Here is a 22987-nt window from a genome sequence, read left to right as displayed (position 1 = left end):
AGCATCCAGGCAGGCATGGTGCAGGAGGAGCTGAGAGTTCTACATCTTCATCAGAAGGCTGTTAGCAGAAGGCTGGCTTCTAAGCAGCTAGGTTGAGGGTCTTGAAGCCCACACCCACAGTGACACACTACTCCAACAAGGCTGCACCTTCTAATAGTGCCACTCCCTGGCCCGAGCATATACAAACCATCACACCAAGTTAGCAGGATCTAAGACTATACTGCTAGATCTAGCAAGAAATTGCTCTAACCCTTTCAAACAAAGGAAAACCAATGGAGGAAACCTGTGTTGGAAGAGCTATGACGCTGCCCGAGGGTCTGGTGAGACCACCCAGCAGCAAGTCACAAGGCTCAGGGGAGCAAAGAGAAGAAATCGTCTTGTTTTGTTCCAAGATGCATGTCTCTCCTCATCCTTGACTTTTAAAGCGCTTCACAACAGGTACAACTGGATACAATCATGTGAAATGAATTCAGTCAACTTCAGAAAAAACAGGCACCATATGCTTTCTTTCACTTTTGTTTCCTTGATTTTTATGTACAAATTAGACTATCTAGTAGACTAAAGATGACCAGTCAAAGAGAAGAGTAGTAGAGAGTGGGGAAAAACGTGCTCAACATATAATATATGAATGTATAAACCCTTTTTTAAAATCCTGCCTAATTGGACTTAAGTCCCAGTTGGTAGGAGGGAATGCTCTCCTGGTTCCTGATGCTGTAAAGCAAGCAAATACTCGTGGCTGGAGAGGCCATGGACTGTACAGGTGAATTTTCCATTTTCCTAAGCCAATATAATTTCTAACTGCATTCTAAGTACTTATCATGATGCCCACTGATAAGTGTAGTCCCCAGCCCTTATCAATGAAGCTTCTTTTTGCAGCAGTGGTCCATGACTGGTCAAAATGCAGAGAGTAGCTGGCATTGGTTATCCAACCCAAATCTGTAGTGCAACCCCTGCCCTAAGACCCAGGAAAAGCCATGGACGAGGGGACAGAAAGGTTGAAGGAGCCAGAGGACCAGGATGCCTGCTACATGATAGAGTCTTCCATATATGACCAGGACCTTGAAGCCAGGAAATCTCAACAGTATGGTTGCCTAAGCAAGACTAACATGATAGCAATGGCAGCTGATATGCCAGCGTAGGCTGGGGAAGTTTCACAAAGGACCCAGCTCCAGAGAAAGCTGCAGGGCTACAGTGGCTGCTGAAAAGGAAGACTTGGGTTCTGTAGGGATAAGACCGCCTGATAGACTCTCTAATCTCAATCCATCAGCTCTAAATACACGAACACACACACACACAAATAATAATAATTTAAGAAGAGGTCATGAATTTGAGGAGTAGAAGGGCATACAAGGAGTTGGATCAGGGAACAAAATACGTAGAAATGATGTAAATACAGTGCCTGTATATAAAATTCTCCAAAAAATATTTTTAAAAAAACTTTAAAATAAAAACTAAAAATTATTTTTTGTTTTTTGAGACAGGGTATCTCTATGTAGCCCTGTATGGCCAGGAACTCACTGTGTAGACTGACCAGGGTGGCCTCAAAAAATCACAGAGATCCGGCTGCTTTTGCCTCCCAAGTGTTGGGTTCAAAAGTGTGCACCGCCATGACTGGCCAAAAATACGTTTTTAAAAATCAGATTATGATTTTGTCCTGTTTAAAAGGTACTGTGGGCAAGGCTAAAAGTGTTTGTCTGGCACGTATGAGGTCCCAACTCAGTTCCCAACACTAGAAGCTTCTAAAATTATATATTGCTGTAAAACTAGTAGCGAAAAGCTTTCATTGTTTTTTTAAATTAAATTTAATTTTTTTACTTACTCACTTTACATCCTGTTCACTTCCACCTTCTCTGTCACCCTCTGCCACAATCCTTCCCCATCCCACTTCCCTTTTCCTCTGAGCAGGTGCCCCCCTGCCTGCCCCTGGGTATTTCCCAACCCTAGCACATTAGGCACTTCCTCTCCCACTGAGGCCAGACAAGACAGACATATCCTAAATACAGGCAACAGCCTTTTAAGCCCCCATTCCAGTTGTTCACGACCCACATAAAGACCAAGCTGCGTGAGTGGGGAGTCCTAGGTCCAGCCCGTGTATGTTCTTTGGTTGTGGTTCAGACTCTGAGAGCCCCAAGGGTCCACGTTAGTAGATTCTGCTGGTCTTCCTGTGGAGTTTCTATCTCTTTCCTCCTATTCTTCCATAAGAATCCCTAAGCTCCATCCACTGTTTGGCTGTGTCTGTATTTGTCTGAATCAGTTGCTGGGTGGAGCCTCTCAGAGGACAACTTGCTCCTGTCTGCAAGCATAACAGAGTATCATTAATAGTTTAGGGATTTGTGCTTGCTCATGGGATGGGTCTCAAGTTAGGCTGGTTATTGGCTGGCTATTCTCTCAGTCCCTGTTCTATCCCCCGTCCCTGCATTTCTTGTAGACAGGATAAATTTGGGGTTGAAAGTTTTGTGGATGGGTTGGTGTCTCTATCTCTCTACTGGAGTTCCTGCCTGGCTACAGAAGATGGCCTCTTCAGGTTCCATATCCCCAATGTAGTGAGTCACAGCTAAGGTCACCCCCACTGATTCTCAGGCACCTCCCTTATCCCAGGTCTCTGTCTTGTCCTGGAGATGTCCCCCACCTCCTCACCCCCATCAACCTGATCCTGAACCCCCCATTCCTCTCCTTGTTCCCCCTCCCTCCCAGTTTCCTCCTTCCATCTGCCTCTTTTTATCCCCACTTCTAAGTGAGATTCAAGCTTCCTCACTTGGGCTTTCTTTCTTGTTTAGCTCCTTTGGTTCTGTGGAGTGTAACATGGTACCTGAAGTTTATAACTATTATCCACTTATAAGTGGGAACATGCTATGCATGTCCCTTTGGAACTGGGTTGCCTCAATCAGGATGATCTTCTCAAGTTCCATCCATTTGCCTGTGAAATCCACGATGCCTTTACCTTCCATTATCATTAATCTTACACTTATCAATACATATTACAATTTCCCTCAGTTTCACAAGTGGTGATTTCCTATCATTGTTCTGTAACCATTACACAAATTCAATGGCTTGAAACAGCAACATGTGCTAATTTGCTTGTTAATAATTATCTGGTAGTGTTGGGAGGGAGAGCTTGTTTATTGGCCATGTGGGCCATGCTTGAGTGGGGCTGAGAACACGTGTTATGTCAGTACTGAAATACAAGGATATATTGTAGATTTTTTTGATTGTCCCACAGCTTGAAACAAGCCTTACTTCTCCATTTTTCAGTTATTTGAAATAATGCCCCTCCCCCCACGGTCAGTTTAACCCCCAACCCCAGCCAGTTAAAGCTGTGTTTTTGCACCGTACCTACCAATGCTTAACTAAAGATTTTCTACTGCTAGGGAGAAAAGAGGGTGTGAAGGCAGGAGTGAAATACCTCAGGGGACCAAGAAGTGGCCTCCAGATTGCCAAAGATTAGGAAGAGTTGCCACCAGCAATAGGAAGAACAGAGTTCCCCAGTGCACAGTGGCAGTGGCCCTAGGAGATGACAGGTCACTGCCAGAACTGGTGGGAAAGTGAGCAGTAAACCCAATCTAATCAGAACAAAATATTACTGTGCATCATATACCATTCAAAGTCAGCAAGTAGCAACCAAATCTGAAAAGATTGTTGTTGGGGAGACAACGGGCATATCTGCAGAGTAAGGACACGCTGAGGGCCCCCAAACTGTGGGTACCTCTTGTGACATAAGCCTGGATATATCCCCCCAGGAAGCAGAAGGGACACTTTAAGAATAATGGATAAATTCCTTGTCAGCTTGGTAAAGTAGAGGCAGAGCATGAGAAATGAAATTGAGAGGAGGAGAGGTGCTTAAGGCAAGTCTTTTCTGTCCTTAGGTGACCCCGAGTTTACAGATATCTGAAGCTGAGCCTAGATAAAAATATCCAAGGTGTTATCTCATTTCAGATGAGCATTAGGGTGTGAAGCCACAAGGATCAAGAGCTCAAGGCCATCCGTAGCTATGTTAGTGAGTTCGAGGCCAGCTTGGACCACATGAGATCCTGAGCTTAATGTCTGTCCTAAAGCTGCAGTCCTCTCACTGTTCAAAACTGGTCAATTCTGGGCTTTTTCAGTTGCTTCAGCATTTCTTTTTTGAAACAGGGTCTCTCTCATGCTGTAGTGTAAGCTAGCCTGAAACTCACTATGTAGCCCAAGTTAACTTTGAACTTGTGATGATCCTCCTGTGTCAGAGACTACAGGAATGATGGACAATTGCTCCACTTAAGAATCTTCTTCTCCTTCTCCTCCTCCTTCTTCTTCCTCTTCCTCCTTCTCCTCTTCTTCCTCCTCCTTTCCTCCTCTTCCTCCTCCTTCTCATTCTTCCTCCTCCTCTTCCTCCTTTTCTTCTTTCTCCTTTTCCTCTTCCTCCTCTTCCTCCTTCCCTTCCTCCTCTCCCGATTTTCCTCTTCCCCTCCCCCTCTCTCTTTTTGCTATTTCAAGACTAAACTCCATTAATGGTGAAAAGCATTCCCTTCCCTCCTCTTTAGGGTAGCTCCCAAGAGCTCAGGTGCTTAAGGGACATTACTTCTCGGTTCTTTATTTATTTTATCTATATGAGTGTTTTGCCTGTCTGTCTGTCTGTCTGTGAACCATATATAGAACAGAAGAGGGCATGGGATGCCCTGGAGCTGCAGTTATAGACAGTTGTAAGCGACCATATGGGTGGTGGGACCTGAACCCAGGTTCTCTGTAAGAACAGCAAGTGCTCTTAATGGGTGAGCCATCCCTCTAACCTCCATTTTTGTTCCTTTAATTAGCAAACATGTATTAGGTATCGCTTGACATTCTTAAGTGTAATGTATTTCAGTTACCATAATGTGCATTCGTTTGTCCTTCCATGCCTCCATGCCTCTTTTCCTATCAAGTGATCCCCTTTATAACTTCATAACTATGTTGAGATCTACACCTGCAGAAAAATAGATAGATAGATAGATAGATAGATAGATAGATAGATAGACAGACAGACAGACAGGTAGGTAGCTATAATTGTCTTTCTGAGTCTGAGTCATCTCACTTAATATAATAATTGCCATATCCATCCACTTCCCTGAACATTCATAATTTTGTTACAGCTAAATAAAATCCCATTGTATTTATACAATTACCTGTCAATGAACATCTAGGCCCATTCTATTTCCTTGCCATTTATGGATATCACATCTTGAGGAAGATGGTCTGTGCTGCAGTTTGATTTAGAGGTGGCACTTTCTGATCCCCAAGCTATAATCTCTCCAGGCTGGCATTTGTTGAATATCTATGTTGTTCTCTGGCTGCTAGTCACAGTTCCTTGTGACCCTTTGTGCCATACCATTCCTTTGGTGTAACTCTTTAAATTGCTGTGTTTTCTTTGTGTTTTTTTTTTTTTGTTTGTTTGTTTTTGTTTTCTATTTTAGCTGACTTTCACACCTCTGAGGAAGGGTAGACATGGAAAAAACTACAATGATAAAGTACTTGCCTAGCAAGCATAAAACCCTGGGTTTGGACTTCAGCACCGCATAACCTGGGCATGGTGGCTCACACCTGTAATCCCAGAGTTCCAGAGGTGAAGGCAGGAGAAGCAGACTTTAAAGTCATCATCTATTATATAGAGTTGATGCAGCCTGGGCTACATGAGATTCTGTCTCAGAAAACAAACTGGGGGCTAGTGAGGTGGCCCAGAGATGAAGAGCACTTGCTAAAGATCCAGGTTTGATTCCAAGAACCCACATGACAGCTCATAGCCATCTGTAACTCCAGTTCCAGGGGATCTAAAATTGGCTTCTCATTTCCTGGGACAGCAGACAGGCAGATGGTGCACATACATGCACACAGGCAAAATACTCAAACACATAAAATAAAACTTAAAAGCAAAAACAATAAAGATGAAAACTTTGGCTGCTCTCTTAGCAGCTGGGAGTCTGGCTGGGCTTCCCAGGCCTCCTCTGTCCTATGGTGGCATTCCATACACACACATTCTGTTCTCCAGTGGCAACTCTTCCATGAACGTTGGCCTCCGGATTTCAGATAGAAATTGGCATAAGTCCTTTCTAGCCTTAGATCACCCTACATTTATCTAGATAACTTGGAGCTGATCCTAGATACTTTAAAAAGTTGTAAGCTATTACCTTCTTATTCCAGATAAGATTTTACCTCATTTTCCTTATACTTATAGCAGCGTCCAGCATGGAGAGTGTTACATGGTGTTGGGGCAAGAGTGGGAAGCAGAAAATCATTCCTCACTCCCACCTGGGCCAGGGCCTGAGTTCAGAACAAGACTTTGTCCTCTAGTTCGGCTGCCCCAAGATCAGAGCAGATCACAAACGCTAATGGTCTGGACTCATATCCAATGACCTGCATGGAGATCATCATAGAACAACAACAGCAAAAAGTCTGTGTGGGGCAGGAAGAAAACACTGGATTTCACAAGATCATATTGCTACATTTGTAACTATTTACACTTTCTAAATGCATCCAGTCAGCAAGGAGGTAAGAACAAGGGAGAAGTCTGTCAACGTCCTTATAAACTGGGTCAGCTATGGATTGCGTCAGTGTATGGCCAAGAGACCAAGATGATGACTTGCCAAATCAAACGGGGGAATGTTTAATAAAAGGAGCTGTGGGTTTATCTCAGCAATTAGAACTACAACCCCCCCCCCACCAAAACAAAAACAAAACAAGCCACCCCAAACCTGTGTGTGAGTACCAAGGACACATTTGGAAACCTGATGGCAAGGATCTTCCCCCAGGGTGGGATTTATACCTCACTAGACAGGGTGTGGCTACAGACAATGGATGATAAGGAGATTAGACAGAACTTCCTCTCCACACTCACCACTCTGAGGCTTGTAGGCAGAATGCCACGGCTGGTAGTGACCACAGGGAATACTTTCCCAAAAGGTAGTTCACCTGAGGCTGGACAGCCAACTTCCAGGATGTTTGCGAGACCCACTGGGAAGCCACCAACCGGCCTGCTACTGAAATCTGATTAAAAAAAAAAAAATGGTTCATTACGTGTCCATTCTCCAAGGGCTTCTACTAACCATGGAGTAGGGATCAAAAAAAGACGCAGCAGCAGCAGCAGCAGCAGCGCAGAAGCAGCAGCGCAGAAGCATACCAGAACTCAGAAGAGGTGCTCCACCCGTCTCAAGTTTCCTTCACTGCCTTCCCCTCTCAATGTGTAATAAGATGCCAGAGGCAAAGGCAATGAAAGGTGAATTTGAAGTAAAATGCAATAATTGATAACTGATGTGTCAATTAAGTATGGTGTTAGACATGACCAGTAAGTATTAGCATAGTCTCTAGAAGAATTTATTGTAGGACTGGAGAGATGGCTCTGTATCTTATGTCACCACACCAAAGACCAAGCCACACCCAAATCATAGCAATCCTGCAGTATTTAATGGCAAGAGACTAAGGCAGTCTCTTCCTCTTGGTCCTATATTCTTTCTACTACTTTCATGTTAGACCCTACAAAAATGTCACCGGTAATTCTTTACACGGTGTGTGTGTTCGAGACAGGGCCTCATTAAGTAGCCTTGGCTGGTCCTGAATTCACAGTGATCTTCTTACCTCAGGTGCGTGAGACACCATGGTCAGCTGGTGACAATGCTTATACATATAATTCACTCTAAAAGAATGAGGGTCGGTGATGGGCTGTAGATTCAGAAACGATTAGGGCTTTTCATCCAGCTTTATTACTTATGTCCTGGAGTTTCAGTTTCTTATCAATAAGATTTAACTTACCCCATGAGACTTAACTGTACCCTAATAGTATTATATAGATGATATCTAACGTGTCTTGTTACTAATCCGCAGACACAGGGTGTCCCTGCAGCCACCATGAGGATCTTCCTCTTGTTCTCAGTCCTGGCTTTGTTCCAGAGCATCTTAGAACACTTACTGGACCAGCAAGACAGTTAAGGAAGTCACAACTCGGGCATCCACTGACTATATGAAATGCAGAGAAGTTATTGCCAAGACGTGGAACTGGTTTTCAGTATGAAGAAGTTGAAAGCTACTTTCTCCATGATGCTCCAGCACAACCCTGTAATATCCATAAAACATGCTACAGAGGAAAAAAATCACAAATATTACTGATATGCTGTATATAGGACATAGCACGTACTAAATGATCAATAAGTTGTAGTTGCCATTAAATGACAGTTCCCACCCCCACCCCCCGATCCAAATGTACTAAAGTCACGCTCTATGTGCCACTAAAACCCTGTTGTATTTGAGGAATGCACTCTTGATGTGCTTTTATAACAGATTAATTCTTCAATATTAAAGTTACAGAACCACCTACGCACTGTTTAAAAATTTATCTTCATTGAATGAACAACCACATAAGCAGAAGCCAACACTACACAGATCAATTTTCTCTTCCTACCATCTCATCTGGATGCTTGAAAACAGTTTTTACATCTTTAGACACAGTCTGCTTCCTTTCAAACTGCTGAAAACAAGAGACTGTATCTTAAAAAAAAAAAAAAAAAAACAAACAAAAATAGAGTCCTGGAATACAACACAATCCAAGTGGAGACACAGCTCCATTCCCAGGCCTCCTGCACAGGTGCTGAGAGACTCAGAAGGTCCCGGGAGTGAGCACAGAATAATTGTGCCTCTCTACAACAAGGGACTACGTGCTAAGTCTCTATGGTTTTCCTGCACATACTTTCAAATCTTTCTGAAGAAACTGAGAGAAAAGGGGAAGCTCCTACTCCAGCGGCCAAAGCGGAGATAGAGAGGACCATTCAGACAATGGCTCCCTACATTACTGAAGCTAGTTTCCTTCTGTCATTTGTTAGAGCTGCTATAATAAAGTGCTGCTTATTGGGCAGCAGGGATTGATTGTGTCAGTTCTAGAGGCCAGAAGTCCAGGCAGGCCTCCAGAGAGCCATGTTGGCACTAAGGAAAAGTCTGTCCCAGGTTTCTGCTGGTGTCTGCTAGTCCCTTGCTTTGTGGCTCGCTATAATTTCAATCTTCACGCATGTCTGTCTTCATGCCCAAACTTACCTTTTATTGGAGGGTACTTGTCACATTGGATTAGGGAACAGCTTAATAATTACCTCATCTTAAATTGATTATCTTTAAAGATCTTGTTTCCAAATGTGACCTTTTTCACAAGTAAAGGGGCGTTGTAAGAATTTGAAGGAGACACTGTAACTATCATTGTACTTTCCTCCTTTTAACTTTGCCAGACATACGGGTGCCCCACAACTCTTCCTTCATTTGATCCTTCATCTATTGATCAATGAACACTCACTCAGTTACACATGTGAAGATCTATACTGAGTATTGATGGCACACAAAAATAAAGTTGGACGCAGAGACCTTGTCCTTGAGAAGTTTCACTTCGAAGGGACACAGAGACTTTTTTATATAGTGGTAAGTATTGGTATTTATGAAGCAATATAGTTAGGTATTTTTTTTAAAAAAAAAACTTCTTTTCTTAAGATTTATTTATTTATTTATTTATTTATTTATTTTATGCTTATGAGTACAGTCACTATCTTCAGACACACCAGAAGAGGGTGTCAGTTCTTATTACAGATGGTAGTGAGCCACCATGTGGTTGCTGGAAATTGAACTCGGGACCTCTAGAAGTACAGTCAGTGTTCTTAACCGCTGAGCCATCTCTCCAGCCCATAGATGGGTATTATAAGAAGTTTTTATTAGTCTTTGTAACAAAGCCACAAGTGATGTATCACACATGTGCTTGGAGGGCCCCAGGAGGCAGGAGACGCTATATTTGTACTAGAGGTAAAGAATATTTTCAAAAATTAGGGAGCCTTTTATTTGGGTCTGAAGCTACAGTATGAGGAGACATACTTTAGTAGTTCAAAGGTTAATGTAGATCCCAAAGAGCATTCCTCTATCAGAGGAAAACCCAGCACATATAAAGAATAAGAAACAGATAATAAACTCCACTAGGGGGCTGGGGTTTTGTGGTTAGGTTTGCATGTCATCTCTTTGGAACACACCTGCTTCATTCAATAAGCGGCTGCTATTCTGGCCCTGGATGCACCGGCCTAGGACACCAGGTGTTCCTGAAGCTGAGGCAAGGGGTATCCAAAGCTCACTTTGAGGCTTTCCTGAGCTGCAAAGTGAGTTAAGGGCAGCCTAGATGCTTAATGATATACTGTCTCCATAAATAAATACATAAATAACCCTGGATGAATATATGCACATAGGTGATGCTAGGACTCAGGGATAAGAGCAAAACCAAGAGCCATCTTCAGTTACACAGCAGGTTCAAGGTAAGCCAGGGCTCCGCGAGACCCCGTCTCAACAAAAAGGGCATTGTATGTCTAAGGCATGGCCTGTAGGTTATGGCTAGGAAGTCTGGTAAAGATGCACATGTGGCCCTGTGTTCTCATTAGACTTCAATTGCTTTGATAAAACATCATGAGCAAAAGCAACTTGGCCAGGAAGGAAGGGGTTTGTTGCCGTTTACAGTTAATAATCCATCGTGGGGAGAAGTCAGGGCAGAAATTCAAAGCAGAAACCTGGAGATAGAGGGCTGAAGCAGAAGCCATGGAGGAAAGCCGTTTTGGTTCCCTGTGGCTTCCTCAGCCTGCTTCCATATACAACCCGCCTAGGGCTACCAGCCTAATGGTGGCGCCACACACACTGGTCGGGTCCTTCCACATCACTCATTAATCAAGAAAGTGCCCAGACTTCCCTACAGGCAACCTGATGGAAGTCTTTACTACAATTAAGGTTCCTCTTCCCATTTAACTTCAGTTGAAGAAAAAAAAAAAAAAAAAAAAAAAAAGCAAAGCAAAAAGCCCAAAAACCTAATCAAAATACCTTCTAAACTACACTTCATGTAATAGATTAGAGTTGATAAATTGACGATGTATCTACAGTATTATGAAATGCTGAATATCTGAGATCGGACCTGTCTTCTCCAGAGCTTGGGCAAAGGTGCCCGCCCCAAACAGTAAAAAAGGCTAACGGCGTGATTTCTGCTCCTTTCAGAGCAGGGGACTCCGATTAACACCTGATTGAAGCTGGGTGAGAGGCAGGACTGTGCCTCGGTTGCCTCTCACCCAGCCCAGCAATAACTCTCAGGGCACACGGAACTGGCTTCAGACCTTCCACACAACCCATAGGAAGAGCCCTGGGCGCGCTCCCGCGTCCTAGCCTCTTCTCTTCCACCGCGAGAGCGCAGCGCACGCGCGCCGTGCCCGGCAGAGCGCGCGCCCGCGAGCTCCCCGCAGCCCCGTGCTCATCCGGGTCCCCGCGAGCCTCGGCCAATGGAGGCGGCTCCCGGCCCCGGGAGCAGAACTATGCCTCCTCCCCCTTCTCGCGGCCTGTGGCCCCCGCGAGCGGCCTGGGGCTCAGGAGACCCGCAGAGGCTGCGAGTCCGGATCCCACGCGAGAACTCAGGTCGTGAGCGCCCAGCGATCGCAACCGGTCCCGAAGCACCGGGCGCGGCGGCGCACGCGGGGGTCTGAGCCAGTGTAGTAAACACACTTCAGAAACGTGAGGTGCCGGTGGTCACGTGGGGTGCATGCCGCCCAATGAGAAGCCGGGGGCGGGGCGGAGGCCGCTGACGCGGCGGAGTCACCCGGGCAGCCTCGGGACCGGTGACCGGCAGGCGAGCGTCCCGCGGCCTGGAGCTCTAGCCCGCGCTCTCCGAGCTCGCTGCCCACTCCGGGACGCACAGGCCGCGTCGCGCGGAGGCCGCGTGAGCTCGTGTCCGTTCGTGGAGGCCGCCTCGGGCGCGCCACCGTCTCCTCGCGGGTCGCCTCGGTTGGGCGAGGTTTCCGTGACGAGCCTCCCGGGGCTGCTGCGACCAGCTCGGGCCGTCGTGGCGGCTCGGGCCCCGCGCGCTCGCTTGCGCTCCGGGGGTCTCAGGCCCTGGAAGGTATGCGTGTCCTCCGGACGCTGGGCGCGGGCTCCTGAAGGACGTCGCGCGTGGATCCCGGCGCCTCGGCAGCCTCCATTCATCTGCCAGCTGCGCGCTCGCCACCTCCGCGCCCCGCCTCGGCGTCGCCTCCTCCCGTCCCCTCTCTGCAGCCCTTTCCCCACTCCTCGGGTGAGGAGGTTTTCTTGGAAGCGCAGGTGTCGGTTATGAGCCCGGCTTCCCTCCCTTGAAGCTCTCGGTAGAGGAAGTCGGGGTGACCCGCCGCGCCCCGAGCATGGGGGTGAACGCCGTGCACTGGTTCCGAAAGGGACTCCGGCTCCACGACAACCCCGCCCTGAAGGAGTGCATCCAGGGCGCCGACACCATCCGCTGCGTCTATATCCTCGACCCCTGGTTCGCCGGCTCTTCCAACGTGGGCATCAACAGGTGGCGGTGAGTCCGAAGCGCTTGGGAAATCAATCGATCGCGGTGTGCGCGAGTCGGGTGTCGATGCGTTAGTGTCAGATCTGAGATTTGGTTTTAGTCCAGGGACCGAATTGCCTACATCGTTAAAGAATTGTAGATGTGGTCAATATTAAATAGTACAGACTTAGTAGTAGAGATTATTGACGACCCTGAAACACTTTAGCTTTTACCGGTAAGTTATGTGTCTGTGTTGATGGGAACGCCTTCCCTGATTTGCGAGAAATAACTAGGAGGAGAATTAAACACTCCCAGATCATAATGGCCTTGATATCTTAGGCCTCCGAAAGGGTTGTAATCTTTAATGTTGACGTGTGTGTCTAGGTAACTCATAGTGTGGAGAAAAACCATTCATTTATTATAGCGGGCTCCGGATCCAGCTTTCTTCCCCCTTGAGGTTAGAGGAGGAAAAGCAAGGGAAAGAATTAGCTGGTTTCCCAACTCTCTCTCTCAACTCCTCCTTGTGGTTGACAAGACAAAGCACAGTTTTTCTTTCGAGGCAAAGTATAATCCTTCTAGGGAATTGCGACTGGAAGAAATCCTCCGGACATTTTGTGAGCTGTGCCTGGGAAAACAGGATAGACGATTGTGTGGCGGAATGAAACGAAAGCATTAGTTCAGCAGATAATATTGATAGCTTATGTGCCAGCCGTGTCTTTGGATATGAGGGATAGAGCTGTGAACGAGAAGTCTGCCCTCTTCAGGCATATGTCCAAGAAAAAAATACGTATGTAGTCCTTTTGGAGATGAGACGTGTTGCAAAGAAAAGACGAGGTAAACAGGAATAGGGATGGGGACACAATTTAAAACAATGTTAATTAGCTGGGGATGTAGCTCACTGGAAGTTACCACAGCTAGGATGTGTGGAGAAAGTGGTCGCCGATTTGAAGACATGGGATGCAGCTGTCTAAGGGAAGAACATTCCAGGGAAAGGTCCTGAGGTGAGAATGGGTTTGATCTTTGGAAGGAACAGCCAGCCAGAATGACGAGCAAAACCTCTGGGGGAAAGTACTAGGTGATGAAGTTATAGTTGTAACGGGGGCCAGATTCTAGAGCTTTATGCGCCGTCACTAAGGTCTGTGACTTTACCCCAGGAGAGTGGAAATGACTGCAGTACAAGGGTATTAGCAGAGAAGTGATGTCATCTAACGTAAGTTAGAAAAAAAACCTTCTTTGGTTGGGATTCTGAGAACGTGACTGATCGGGCATTGAAGCTGGATAAGAAGTGTGGACACCGCTTAGGAGACGTTCATTTCCGGGTGCAAGCTTGGAGAATGGCTTGTGTGGATGTGCCGGCAAGTTGGTTGTGGGGTTGAGCGGAACAAAAAGAGCTGTATTATCACAGTCAACAGGTGAAAACAGCCCTCGTGCCAACCGGCTGATTAATGGGCCTCCTGTTGTGTGTATCCATGCACCAGTTACTTGCTTGGCCATGAAGGAATGAGATACTGATAAATGCCATGAAATGTGTAGGTGAACCATGAGAGCATGTTAGCTGAAAGAAGCTGTCATAAAACTTCATACTTGATGATTGTGCTTATATGAACTATCCACAATGGGCAAGTACACAGGGATGGAGAGCAGGTTAGTGGTGACTTAGTCCTGGGGAGTCAGGAGGGTATCTCAGTGGGCACAGAGGTGATTAAAACTTACTGGAAGGTTTTTGTCAGAAAACCTCCATGAATAGCTATTAAACTGTGAGGGGTTTTGTTGTTATTGTTTGGTTGTTTTTTGGTTTGTTTTGTTTTTTTTTTGTTGTTGTTGTTGATGTTGTTGTTGTTTTTTTTCTTTTTTTTTGAGACAGGGTTTCTCTGTATAGCCCCGGCTGTCCTGGAACTCACTCTGTAGACCAGGCTGGCCTCAAACTCAGAAATCCACCTGCCTCTGCCTCCCGAGTGCCGGGATTAAAGGTGTGCGCCACCACTGCCCTGCTAACTGTGAGCTTTCAGAAGTCTACTTATCTCTTCGAAACTCAGCCCAGATGTCACTTTTCCCTGTGGTACCTTCATTACCCAGTGTAGGATGATACAGAGACTTCTGAGCTCTGAAACCACTTGCTCATCATTGCGTCTTAGACCTTCTTAGGAAGCTTTTGTAAATGAATATTTGGTGTCATTACTTGGTTTGGCTGCTGTAACAGAACACCTTAGATTGAGTAATTTACAAATAAAAGACATATTTCTCTCAGTACTAGAGGCTGAGAAGTTTGCGATCAAAGCACTGGTACATCTGATCTCTAGTAAGGGCATTTCACTTCGTAGATACATGCTCTATGTGCTCTTAGATTGTGGAAGAACTGAAAAGATTCTCACAGGTCTGACCTTGGGAATAATCACACTGGTGAGGGTAGAACTCTCCTAACTTGATTGTCCCATGATAACATCACTTTGGAGATTAGGTTTTATCGTAAGAATTCTGGGAATGGAAATCAACATTCAGACCACAGCAGGTGTAATATCACATATAAGACCTCTTCATCTACTAATGTACTAAGAACTAAATTTACAAATGTGCCTGCATACTTGCCCATTTTACTTTCTAGTATATGATTTCAATAAGAAACATGTAGATCAGCTGGGCAGTGGTGGTGCACGCCTTTAATCCCAGTACTTAGGAGGCAGAGGTAGGCGTATTTCTGAGTTTGAGGCCAGCCTTGTCTACAGAGTAAGTTCCAGGACAGCCAGGGCTACACAGAGAAACCCTGTCTCAAAAAAAAAAAAGAAAGAAAAAGAAAAAGAAAGAAAGAAAAAAGAGAAAAAGAAACATGTAGGTCATCTTCGATACACTTTACTAGTTTGATTATTTAACTTTATTATCCATATATTTTCAAATGTCTCTAGTCTACAACTTCTGTCCTTACATATATTACTGAAAAACATAGCACATTTAAATTAATTTAAATTTTAATTACCACAGTTGTTAGTTCTGTAGTTCTGTTCTCATTTTCTTAATAGACAATTGGATTTTTCTCTTTTTTGGGTCTAAGGTTTGCTAACTTTTTCTATTTTGCTGGTCATTACTTGACATGATGTAATCTCTTACACATCTGTAATCCCAGGGCTCAGGAGGATAACCTGTGCTCCATTGCAAGATGCTATAGAAAGAAAGGAAGGGAAAGGAAAGGAAAGGAAAGGAAAGGAAAGGAAGAAAAGCAAGAAGAGAGGAGGAAGGGAGAGAGGGTGGACAACCTCCTATAAAAATAATAAATAACAGTATTATTAAAAAGAGTACCTTTACAAAAAGCATGAGGTCCAGGGTCCACATAGTTTCATAGTTAGGTTTGTTGAGTGACTTTTCCCAGAGAGAGGTAAAGGAACATCTACTGACATCTCAGGAAGGGCAGTGACAGAACAAGGAAAGGCTTCTCTCCAGATCCCGCCTGTTGGAGCATGGTCAAATCAGACAGCATCCTCAGAAAGAGGATGGCCTGGTGAGGGTCTCATGAGCCTTGTGAGCCCTACTCTTTCTCCAGGAGGAATGGTAATAGCCAGGTCTTGTGAGGTCGTGTGATGGCCCAGTCTGATAACTCTACAACAGGGATATAGCCAGACCTAGCTCAGAGGAAGCAGCAGCACTTCGAGGGCTCTGAGAAGGGCTAAGTCACTGCTGTACAGGTGGTCCCTGAGCACAGCAAGAATCTAAGGAGACCACACTGAGCTTCCTTAAATAGAGCACAGCAGCACTTCTGAGATAATACACCTTAGAATCATTTCAAGAATGCTAGGATAATACTGGAATACTGGAAGTACACTCATGTAAGCCATTGATAATTAAGTAGATCAAAGGAAGAAATCATTTCCAGAGATGTTGAAAACACTTAATAAAATCCATCATTCCTTCTTCATAAAAACTAGTTCTAAGTCAGAAACAAAAGGATGCTTGGTGATATTCAAAAGCATCTCAGATCTCTTGCTTGATGGGTAGGTAACTTTAGAAGCTGTCAAGCCTGGACCAGCATCATCTGCCAGAGGCACTATGCAGTATAGGGAGCATAGAGATAAAGGAAGAAGGAGGGTTACTGCGATTTTTATACGAGGTGACTATTTATTTATATGGAGGTCATAACAATTCAGGGTGTGGCTGTTACCGTATTTCTTAATCTAAGTTACAGAAAATTGGGGTTCAACAGTATCTGATTTATAAGGTTTTCTTTTCTTTGTTCTCCTTTAGGTTTGAGGATCACCTCTGAAGAGGGGGTGGAGAGGTTGTCAGAGCCAGAGGTAGTGGGTATTTGCTGGACACAACAGTGCCTTACCCCATAGATAAGTTGAATTCATATGCAGAGACAATAATGTGTTGTATTCTTTGCCCAGGCTCTGTTCTCTAGTAGTGTAGGGTGATGGTGAGATAGTGGACTTCCTCAGTTGTAAGTATTCTTTAGGGTTCAGCAGAGTACAACTGAGTCTTCCCAGCAAGAAGAGAGTTTCAAGGTCTTCCAAAGCTCTGTTACCTACTTCTGCCCATTGCCCTCCTTCTCTTTCCTCTATTTGTCCAATGCTTCCGGAATTCCCTCCATTAATCTCAGCTCTGCTATCTTGCTGTTAGAGTCTTATCATCTTCTCATGGTCACAGGAGTGTCTAAGGGAAGCTCATTTCTTGGAAATGTAATATGTAAACTCAAAAGTAATACATTTAAACAAAAACAAAATACTGTTGATGTGGAGAACCTCTTTATAGTGTATATCCTTGAAAACAAAAATAAGAAATTGGTAAATTCAACTATGTAATCATATAAAAGTTGTACATGCCAATTATCAACTTGCCAAAGAAACCTTAGTGACATGCTAAGTGGTGATAGTATGTGTAGTAAAGTGTGATGTCCTTAGCGTACCGAGGCCTCCTCTGAGTCAGGCCATCTCACACCTTTTGCCCATCTAGAGTATAGCGTGGGCCAGGTTGGCAGCTGCTTTGATTTGAATGTATTCCATAGTGCTCATGTGCTGGATGGACACGTGATCCTCCCTGTGGCAGTGTTGAGAGGTGGCTCTTTAAAGGTGACTAGATCAGAAGGGCTGTGATACTAAAAATGCGTTTCCTCTCTTGTATTCCCATTGCACGTCTTACACTTCCACCTTCTCCCATGGGATGAAAGGAGGCACTCGCCAGATTCTGGTTCCTGGATCTTGGACTTTATGGACTGTGAGCAAAATTTCTATAAATTATGAATTTTCCAGTCTTAGGTAATTCTTTTATAATTGCACAAAATATCCAAAGAGGGATGGAGAGGTTGTCAGAGCGATTATCTTAAGTCTTAAAGACTTAACACAGTGAATATTTTAGGCTTTGTAAACCATGAGTATTTCATATTTTTATTTTATATTCATGAATATTTTATGCAACCCTTTACAGATATAAAAATGGCTTTCAGGCCATATGTACTGGCTGGTTTTGTGTGACAACTTGACAAAAGCTGGAGTTATCACAGAGAAAGGAGATTCAGTTGAGGAAATGCCTCCATGAGATCCAGCTATAAAGCATTTTCTCAATTAGTGATCAAGCGGGGAGGGCCCCTTATGGGTGGTGCCATCTCTGGCCTGGTAGTCCTGGGTTCTATAAGAGAGCAGGCTGAGCAAGCCAGGGGAAGCAAGCCAGTAAAGAACATCCCTTTTTGGTCTCTGCATCAGCTCCTGCTTCTTGACCTGCTTGAGTTCCAGTCTTGACTTCCTTTTGTGATCAACAGCAATGTGGAAAGTGTAAGCTGAATAAACCCTTTCCTCCCCAACTTGGTTCTTGGTCATGATGTTTGTGCAGGAATAGAAACCCTGACTAAGATACCATAGAAAAAGCAAACAGTGGATTGTATGTATTCCTCCTATGGACTCCTATTTGCGGGCTTTTGGCTTTGAATAGTGTTTGTTTTTATTTATCTGATTTATCTTTGCCTTGCCTTTTTTTCTTAAGTGCTGGTTCCTCTTCTTGATCTTTCTTTTTTGGGGGGAAGAGGGTGTCAGGATGCTATCCATATGCTGTATGGCTGAACTACATCTCCAGCCTTCGTTTTAATTTTCCAAGATAATATCTCAGAGCTGCTGGGGTTTCCTTTGAACTTGGAATCCTACTGCCTCAGCCATCCAAGTAGCTGCGATTTCGGGCCTGTGCTACCAGGTTCCGCTTGAATGACTTCTATAGCATAAATGAATAACTGCTTTTTTTGAGTTTTTAACCTTTGATAGAAAAATATGATCTCTTCACATTTATTGTTATTATTCCCTTTAGAATTTTATGTTTGCCTTATTTCCTCCATATTTTTCTTCTTTTTTATCTATTTTTGTGTGAATTTTATTCTTTATTGGCCTTTTTGGTAGATTGACAATTTTATATTTTTTTCCTTTTGTTCTACTAGGGGTTACTTTACATTTCTAACTATATATTTGGACCTAAATTTTTCTTCTTTCTGTTTTATTTTTTGGGGGGTTTTCAAGACAGGGTTTCTCTGTATAGCCCTGGCTGTCCTAGAACTCACTCTAAAGACTGGGCTGGCCTTGAACTCAGAAGTCCATCTACATCTGCATCTGCCTCTCAAGTGCTGGGATTAAAGGTGTGTGCCACCACTGCCAAGCTAATTTTTTCTTCTTAACAATTAAGAATTAAGCAGTGTCTTTGACTTTACCATCAGTAATATGAACCTAGTAATATAGTTTCTTTTCTATCTTCTGTCTCCAAATTTTTGGTCTATATTTTATTTCTCAAGTATTTTCAGCTGTTACATTAAACTTCTATGGCCACATTCGTCATAATTGTTTGGAATTGACTGAATTTTTAACTGTTTGATGATCACTATTTTATGTACCATTTTTTGATATTTTTGAGTCCCAGAAATTGCCTTAAATTATTTTCCTTTTCTCTAAATTTCTTTTTATTCTTTGCACACTGGGGGAGGCTAATCATTTGTTTGCTCTGAGATAGGGTCTCACTATATAGCCAAAATGACATTGTAGTAACCCTCCTACCCTAGACTGAGTCCTGGATCATAGATAGACACTACCCACCACTCTGGCTATTCCTTGGATTTTTAAATAAAATAGTCTTAAGATTTAGATGATCTCAGGGTCTTTAAAATAATGACTTGTTTTTTTTTTATGAAAATACTCTTTATAACAGAAACTAAGCAAATCAAAATAGTACAAAGATTTTTTTTAAAAAAAAATCTATCAACTAGAAAGTACATCTTAAATATTGTGTAAATACTTTAAATATATCTTTTTGCACATTTAAAGGTAGAAGTTTGAGTGGGAAATAAAGTTTGAATTGGGAAATAGACATGGGTTCATATTATGTATGCCATTAAGAAAAAGGGTTTAATGGTGACACATACCTGTAATCCCAGCTCCTGGGAGTTGGAGATATGAAGAGTTCAAGGTCATCCTTACCATATAAGAAATTTGAGTCTAGCCTGAACCACACGAGACTTTCAAAGAGCAGGACTTACAGAAATGGCTCAGGAGTTAAAGTACTTGTTGCACAATCACTAGATCTGTTTAGATCTCCAGCTTCCTCACCACTTGTGCATGGAGACAGCCGGATACTGAGAGATTAGCCCAGGTTCAGTGGGAAAACCTATATTAAAAAATAAAGTGCTAGATGTGGTGGCATAAGCCTTTAATCTTAGCTCTAAGAGGCAAAGGCAGGAGGTGCTCTGTGAGTTCATTGTGGCCAGCAGGGATACATAATAGAGAGACATCTCTATTAAATAAGGAGATCTAAAAAAACACCTGACCATGTACATGCACACACACAAGCATGAACACACCTGTACACCACCCACCCACCCATACACACACACACACAAAACACAAGAGGGAGGGAGGGAGGGAGGGAGGGAGGGAGGGAGGGAGGGAGAGAGAGAGAGAGAGAGAGAGAGAGAGAGAGAGAGAGAGAGAGAAAAAGAAAAGAATTCGCTTGTTCCCTTAGCTACAGGTATACTTTTCGAGATGTTCTCAGGTGCCTGCAAACACCACCAAATATAAAACCATAGATAAGTATAATGCCTAAGAAGTTATTAGCAATAATTAAGAAAATAATTTTAACAGTATAGGTCAATAAAAGTTATTTCAATCTGTGAGTTTCTGATACTTCTATTTGGCATTGGAGGCCTCACTTGACTGTAGGTAATTAAGAATATAGTGAAAGAAACAACTAATCAAGAAGAAGCTAACATAATTGCTTTATTGCTATTAAAGATGGGTTCCACGTGAAAGTGAGTAAAACCATCTAGAGACACAGAGCAGGCCAACAGGAGAGGGAAGGGTGAAAGATAGATTGGTTGATTGATTCCTATGACTAGGTATTAAGAATGAGCCTGAGATACCTGTGAATTAAGACAGATTTATTTAGTAAGGGAGTCACACACTATGCCACTTAACTCTCTGGTGTTACTTCATAGAGAGTAGAGACTACATCCTGTAGACCTAGCATTTGAGAAGCTGAGACAGAGGGGTCTCAAGAGTTTGAGGCCATCCTGGGTTATAAAGAGAAACCTTATCTCAAAAAAGGTGACGGAGAGGTGGGGCAAGAAAGCAGGGGGTGGGGAAGAAAAAATAATAGAAACTTGTGTGTTCTTGGCTTTTCTCTTAGGACTATAAAATGACAGAGACTCAAGGGGCTTTAAATATTACATCTGTTATTTTTAAAAAATCATCTTTCACATCAAAGGGAAGAAAAGAGTTTATTCTGTAGCCAAGTATGAGTAATCTGGCCTGGGAATAGATTAAGTTGCCCCAAATACTATGTTTCACTGTGGAAGTTAATTACATGAGTTTTATTAGTTACAGAACAAATAGAGCCATTAATCAAGGAATTTAACAAGCACTGGTAGGGACTACAGTAGACAGGCTACAGCAAAGCAAGGAAGCTCCTTAGATGTTTCCTTGTAGCTGATAATATCCTTGGCCTTTGGGTTGGTAGAGGCTGGTGGTCTGTTAAGAACACGTTTTAGCCGGGCGGTGGTGGCGCATACCTTTAATCTCAGCACTTGGGAGGCAGAGGCAGAGGCAGGTGTATTTCTGAGTTCGAGGCCAGCCTGGTCTACAGAGTGAGTTCCAGGACAACCAGGGCTACACAGAGAAACCCTGTCTCAAAAACAAAACAAAACAAAGAACACGTTTTAAAGACCTCAGCAGTAATCATGCTCTTCCAGCAGACAGGCAGGCAGTGAATGACTCTCAGAGGGACCAAAAATACCCTAAGATAATTTATGACCTATAACATACTTATTCTCCATAATCACACAGTTCAGTCATTTAGCCTTGTAAAAACATTAACACAGACTAAACTACTTTTCCCCTCTGGGGACTTCAACTTACACATCTTTACACATTCTTACATCATGAATAAACCAAAGTGGTGTGCCTTCCTGAGGCTTGCCTCACTCCCTCCCCCCCCCCTTGGGTAGGGGTGGAGGGGCACAAACTCCCAAGCATATTACCTTTTGCATCTCTCCAATTTCATATTGTTCACACTTACTACTTTAGGCCAAAGGTCAGGGCAACTAGGTAGACTTCCTTCTAGAAATCAGTCTCAATGGGTGTGGTGACACACACCTGTAATCCCAGCACTTGGGCTGAGGCAGGAAATTACAAGCAAGGGACAAAAACATAGAACATATCTTTCACCACAGAAAATTCACTGGTAACCCTCTGCTAGTCTTTTGAGGCTTTTAAAAAAATACACCTCCAGTTTCTGACCTACATCTGTCAATAATTACTTAGGGTGAGGCTTGGTGTTTATATCATAAATTGCTTTCCCCTACCCCAGTATGACTGTGACAAACCCTGATTAAGAACTATGACCTAGGGGCTGGGGGTGGGCCAGTGATTGAAAAGAGCCTGTGGAGCATGACGCCCCGAGTTCAGATCTGCAGCACTCACATGAACAACTGGCGTGTGTTGTGTCTGTACCCCCATTGCTGTGGAGCGAAGGACTGAGGCAAGGCAAGCAAATCTCTGGAGCTACTGATGGCCAGCCTGCCATTCCTGTAGCTCTAGATTCAAAAAGAGATCTTGTCTCAAAAACTAAGGTGGAAGACAACGGAACAAGACACCCCATGTTGATCTTTAACTTCTATACACATATTCCACATATACACAGTAAATGAATAGCATTATTAGCAGATTTTGCATTTAGAGTGTGTTTTTAAAATTCATAACACAGCTGGGCAGTGGTGGCGCACACCTTTAATCCCAGCACTTGGGAGGCAGAGACAGGAGGTAGATTTCTGAGTTCAAGGTCAGCCTGTTCTACAGAGTGAGTTCCAGGACAGCCAGGACTGCACAGAGAAACCCTGTCTCAAAAAACCAAAAAAAAAAAATTCATAACACATGGAAGCTGTTAATTTCACTTGATTATGAGCAGATTCTCTCATCTTCAAGCTTTGGCCTATGAGAAAACTCACAATGATAGGAAGAGGTTTTCTTTACTTCCCCGTCCTCCATTCTAGCCTCATTATTCTCATGATCGGATAGACAGACTTTATGTTTTTAAACTGTTGTGTTATTTTGTTTCCTGATTTGCCAGTTTATCGATCTTAGTCTGCTTTATATAGCTATTATACAATACTAGACACTATACTTTATAAAGATGGGTTTATTTGTATCGCAATTCCTCTAAATAACATGGTGCTGTCCTCACGGGTCACCTATTTTCTCT

At 43.6% G+C, this 22987-nt stretch overlaps 1 protein-coding gene across 4 annotated transcripts in view; it reads left to right on the top strand.

Moving 5' to 3' along the window:
- Positions 1 to 11572: 11572 nt before the first annotated feature.
- The window catches only part of Cry1 (cryptochrome 1 (photolyase-like)), a 53355-nt gene continuing 41940 nt past the window's right edge, over positions 11573 to 22987 (top strand). Inside the window, exon 1 of one of the 4 annotated variants that reach the window (NM_007771.3) lies at positions 11573 to 12313. In NM_007771.3, coding sequence (NP_031797.1) covers positions 12156 to 12313 — 158 coding nt within the window. In that variant the 5' untranslated portion in view covers positions 11573 to 12155. Of the gene's footprint in view, positions 12314 to 12367; positions 13285 to 22987 lie in introns of those variants that run through there. The other 3 variants (XM_011243349.2, XM_030244860.1, XM_011243348.2) reach the window with 3 other exon arrangements.

The sequence above is a fragment of the Mus musculus genome, chromosome 10, assembly GCF_000001635.26.
Source record: "Mus musculus strain C57BL/6J chromosome 10, GRCm38.p6 C57BL/6J".
Classification (NCBI taxonomy): Eukaryota; Metazoa; Chordata; class Mammalia; order Rodentia; family Muridae; genus Mus; species Mus musculus.
Note: the sequence above shows the minus strand (reverse complement) of the source record. Positions and strands in the feature narration are given on the sequence as shown.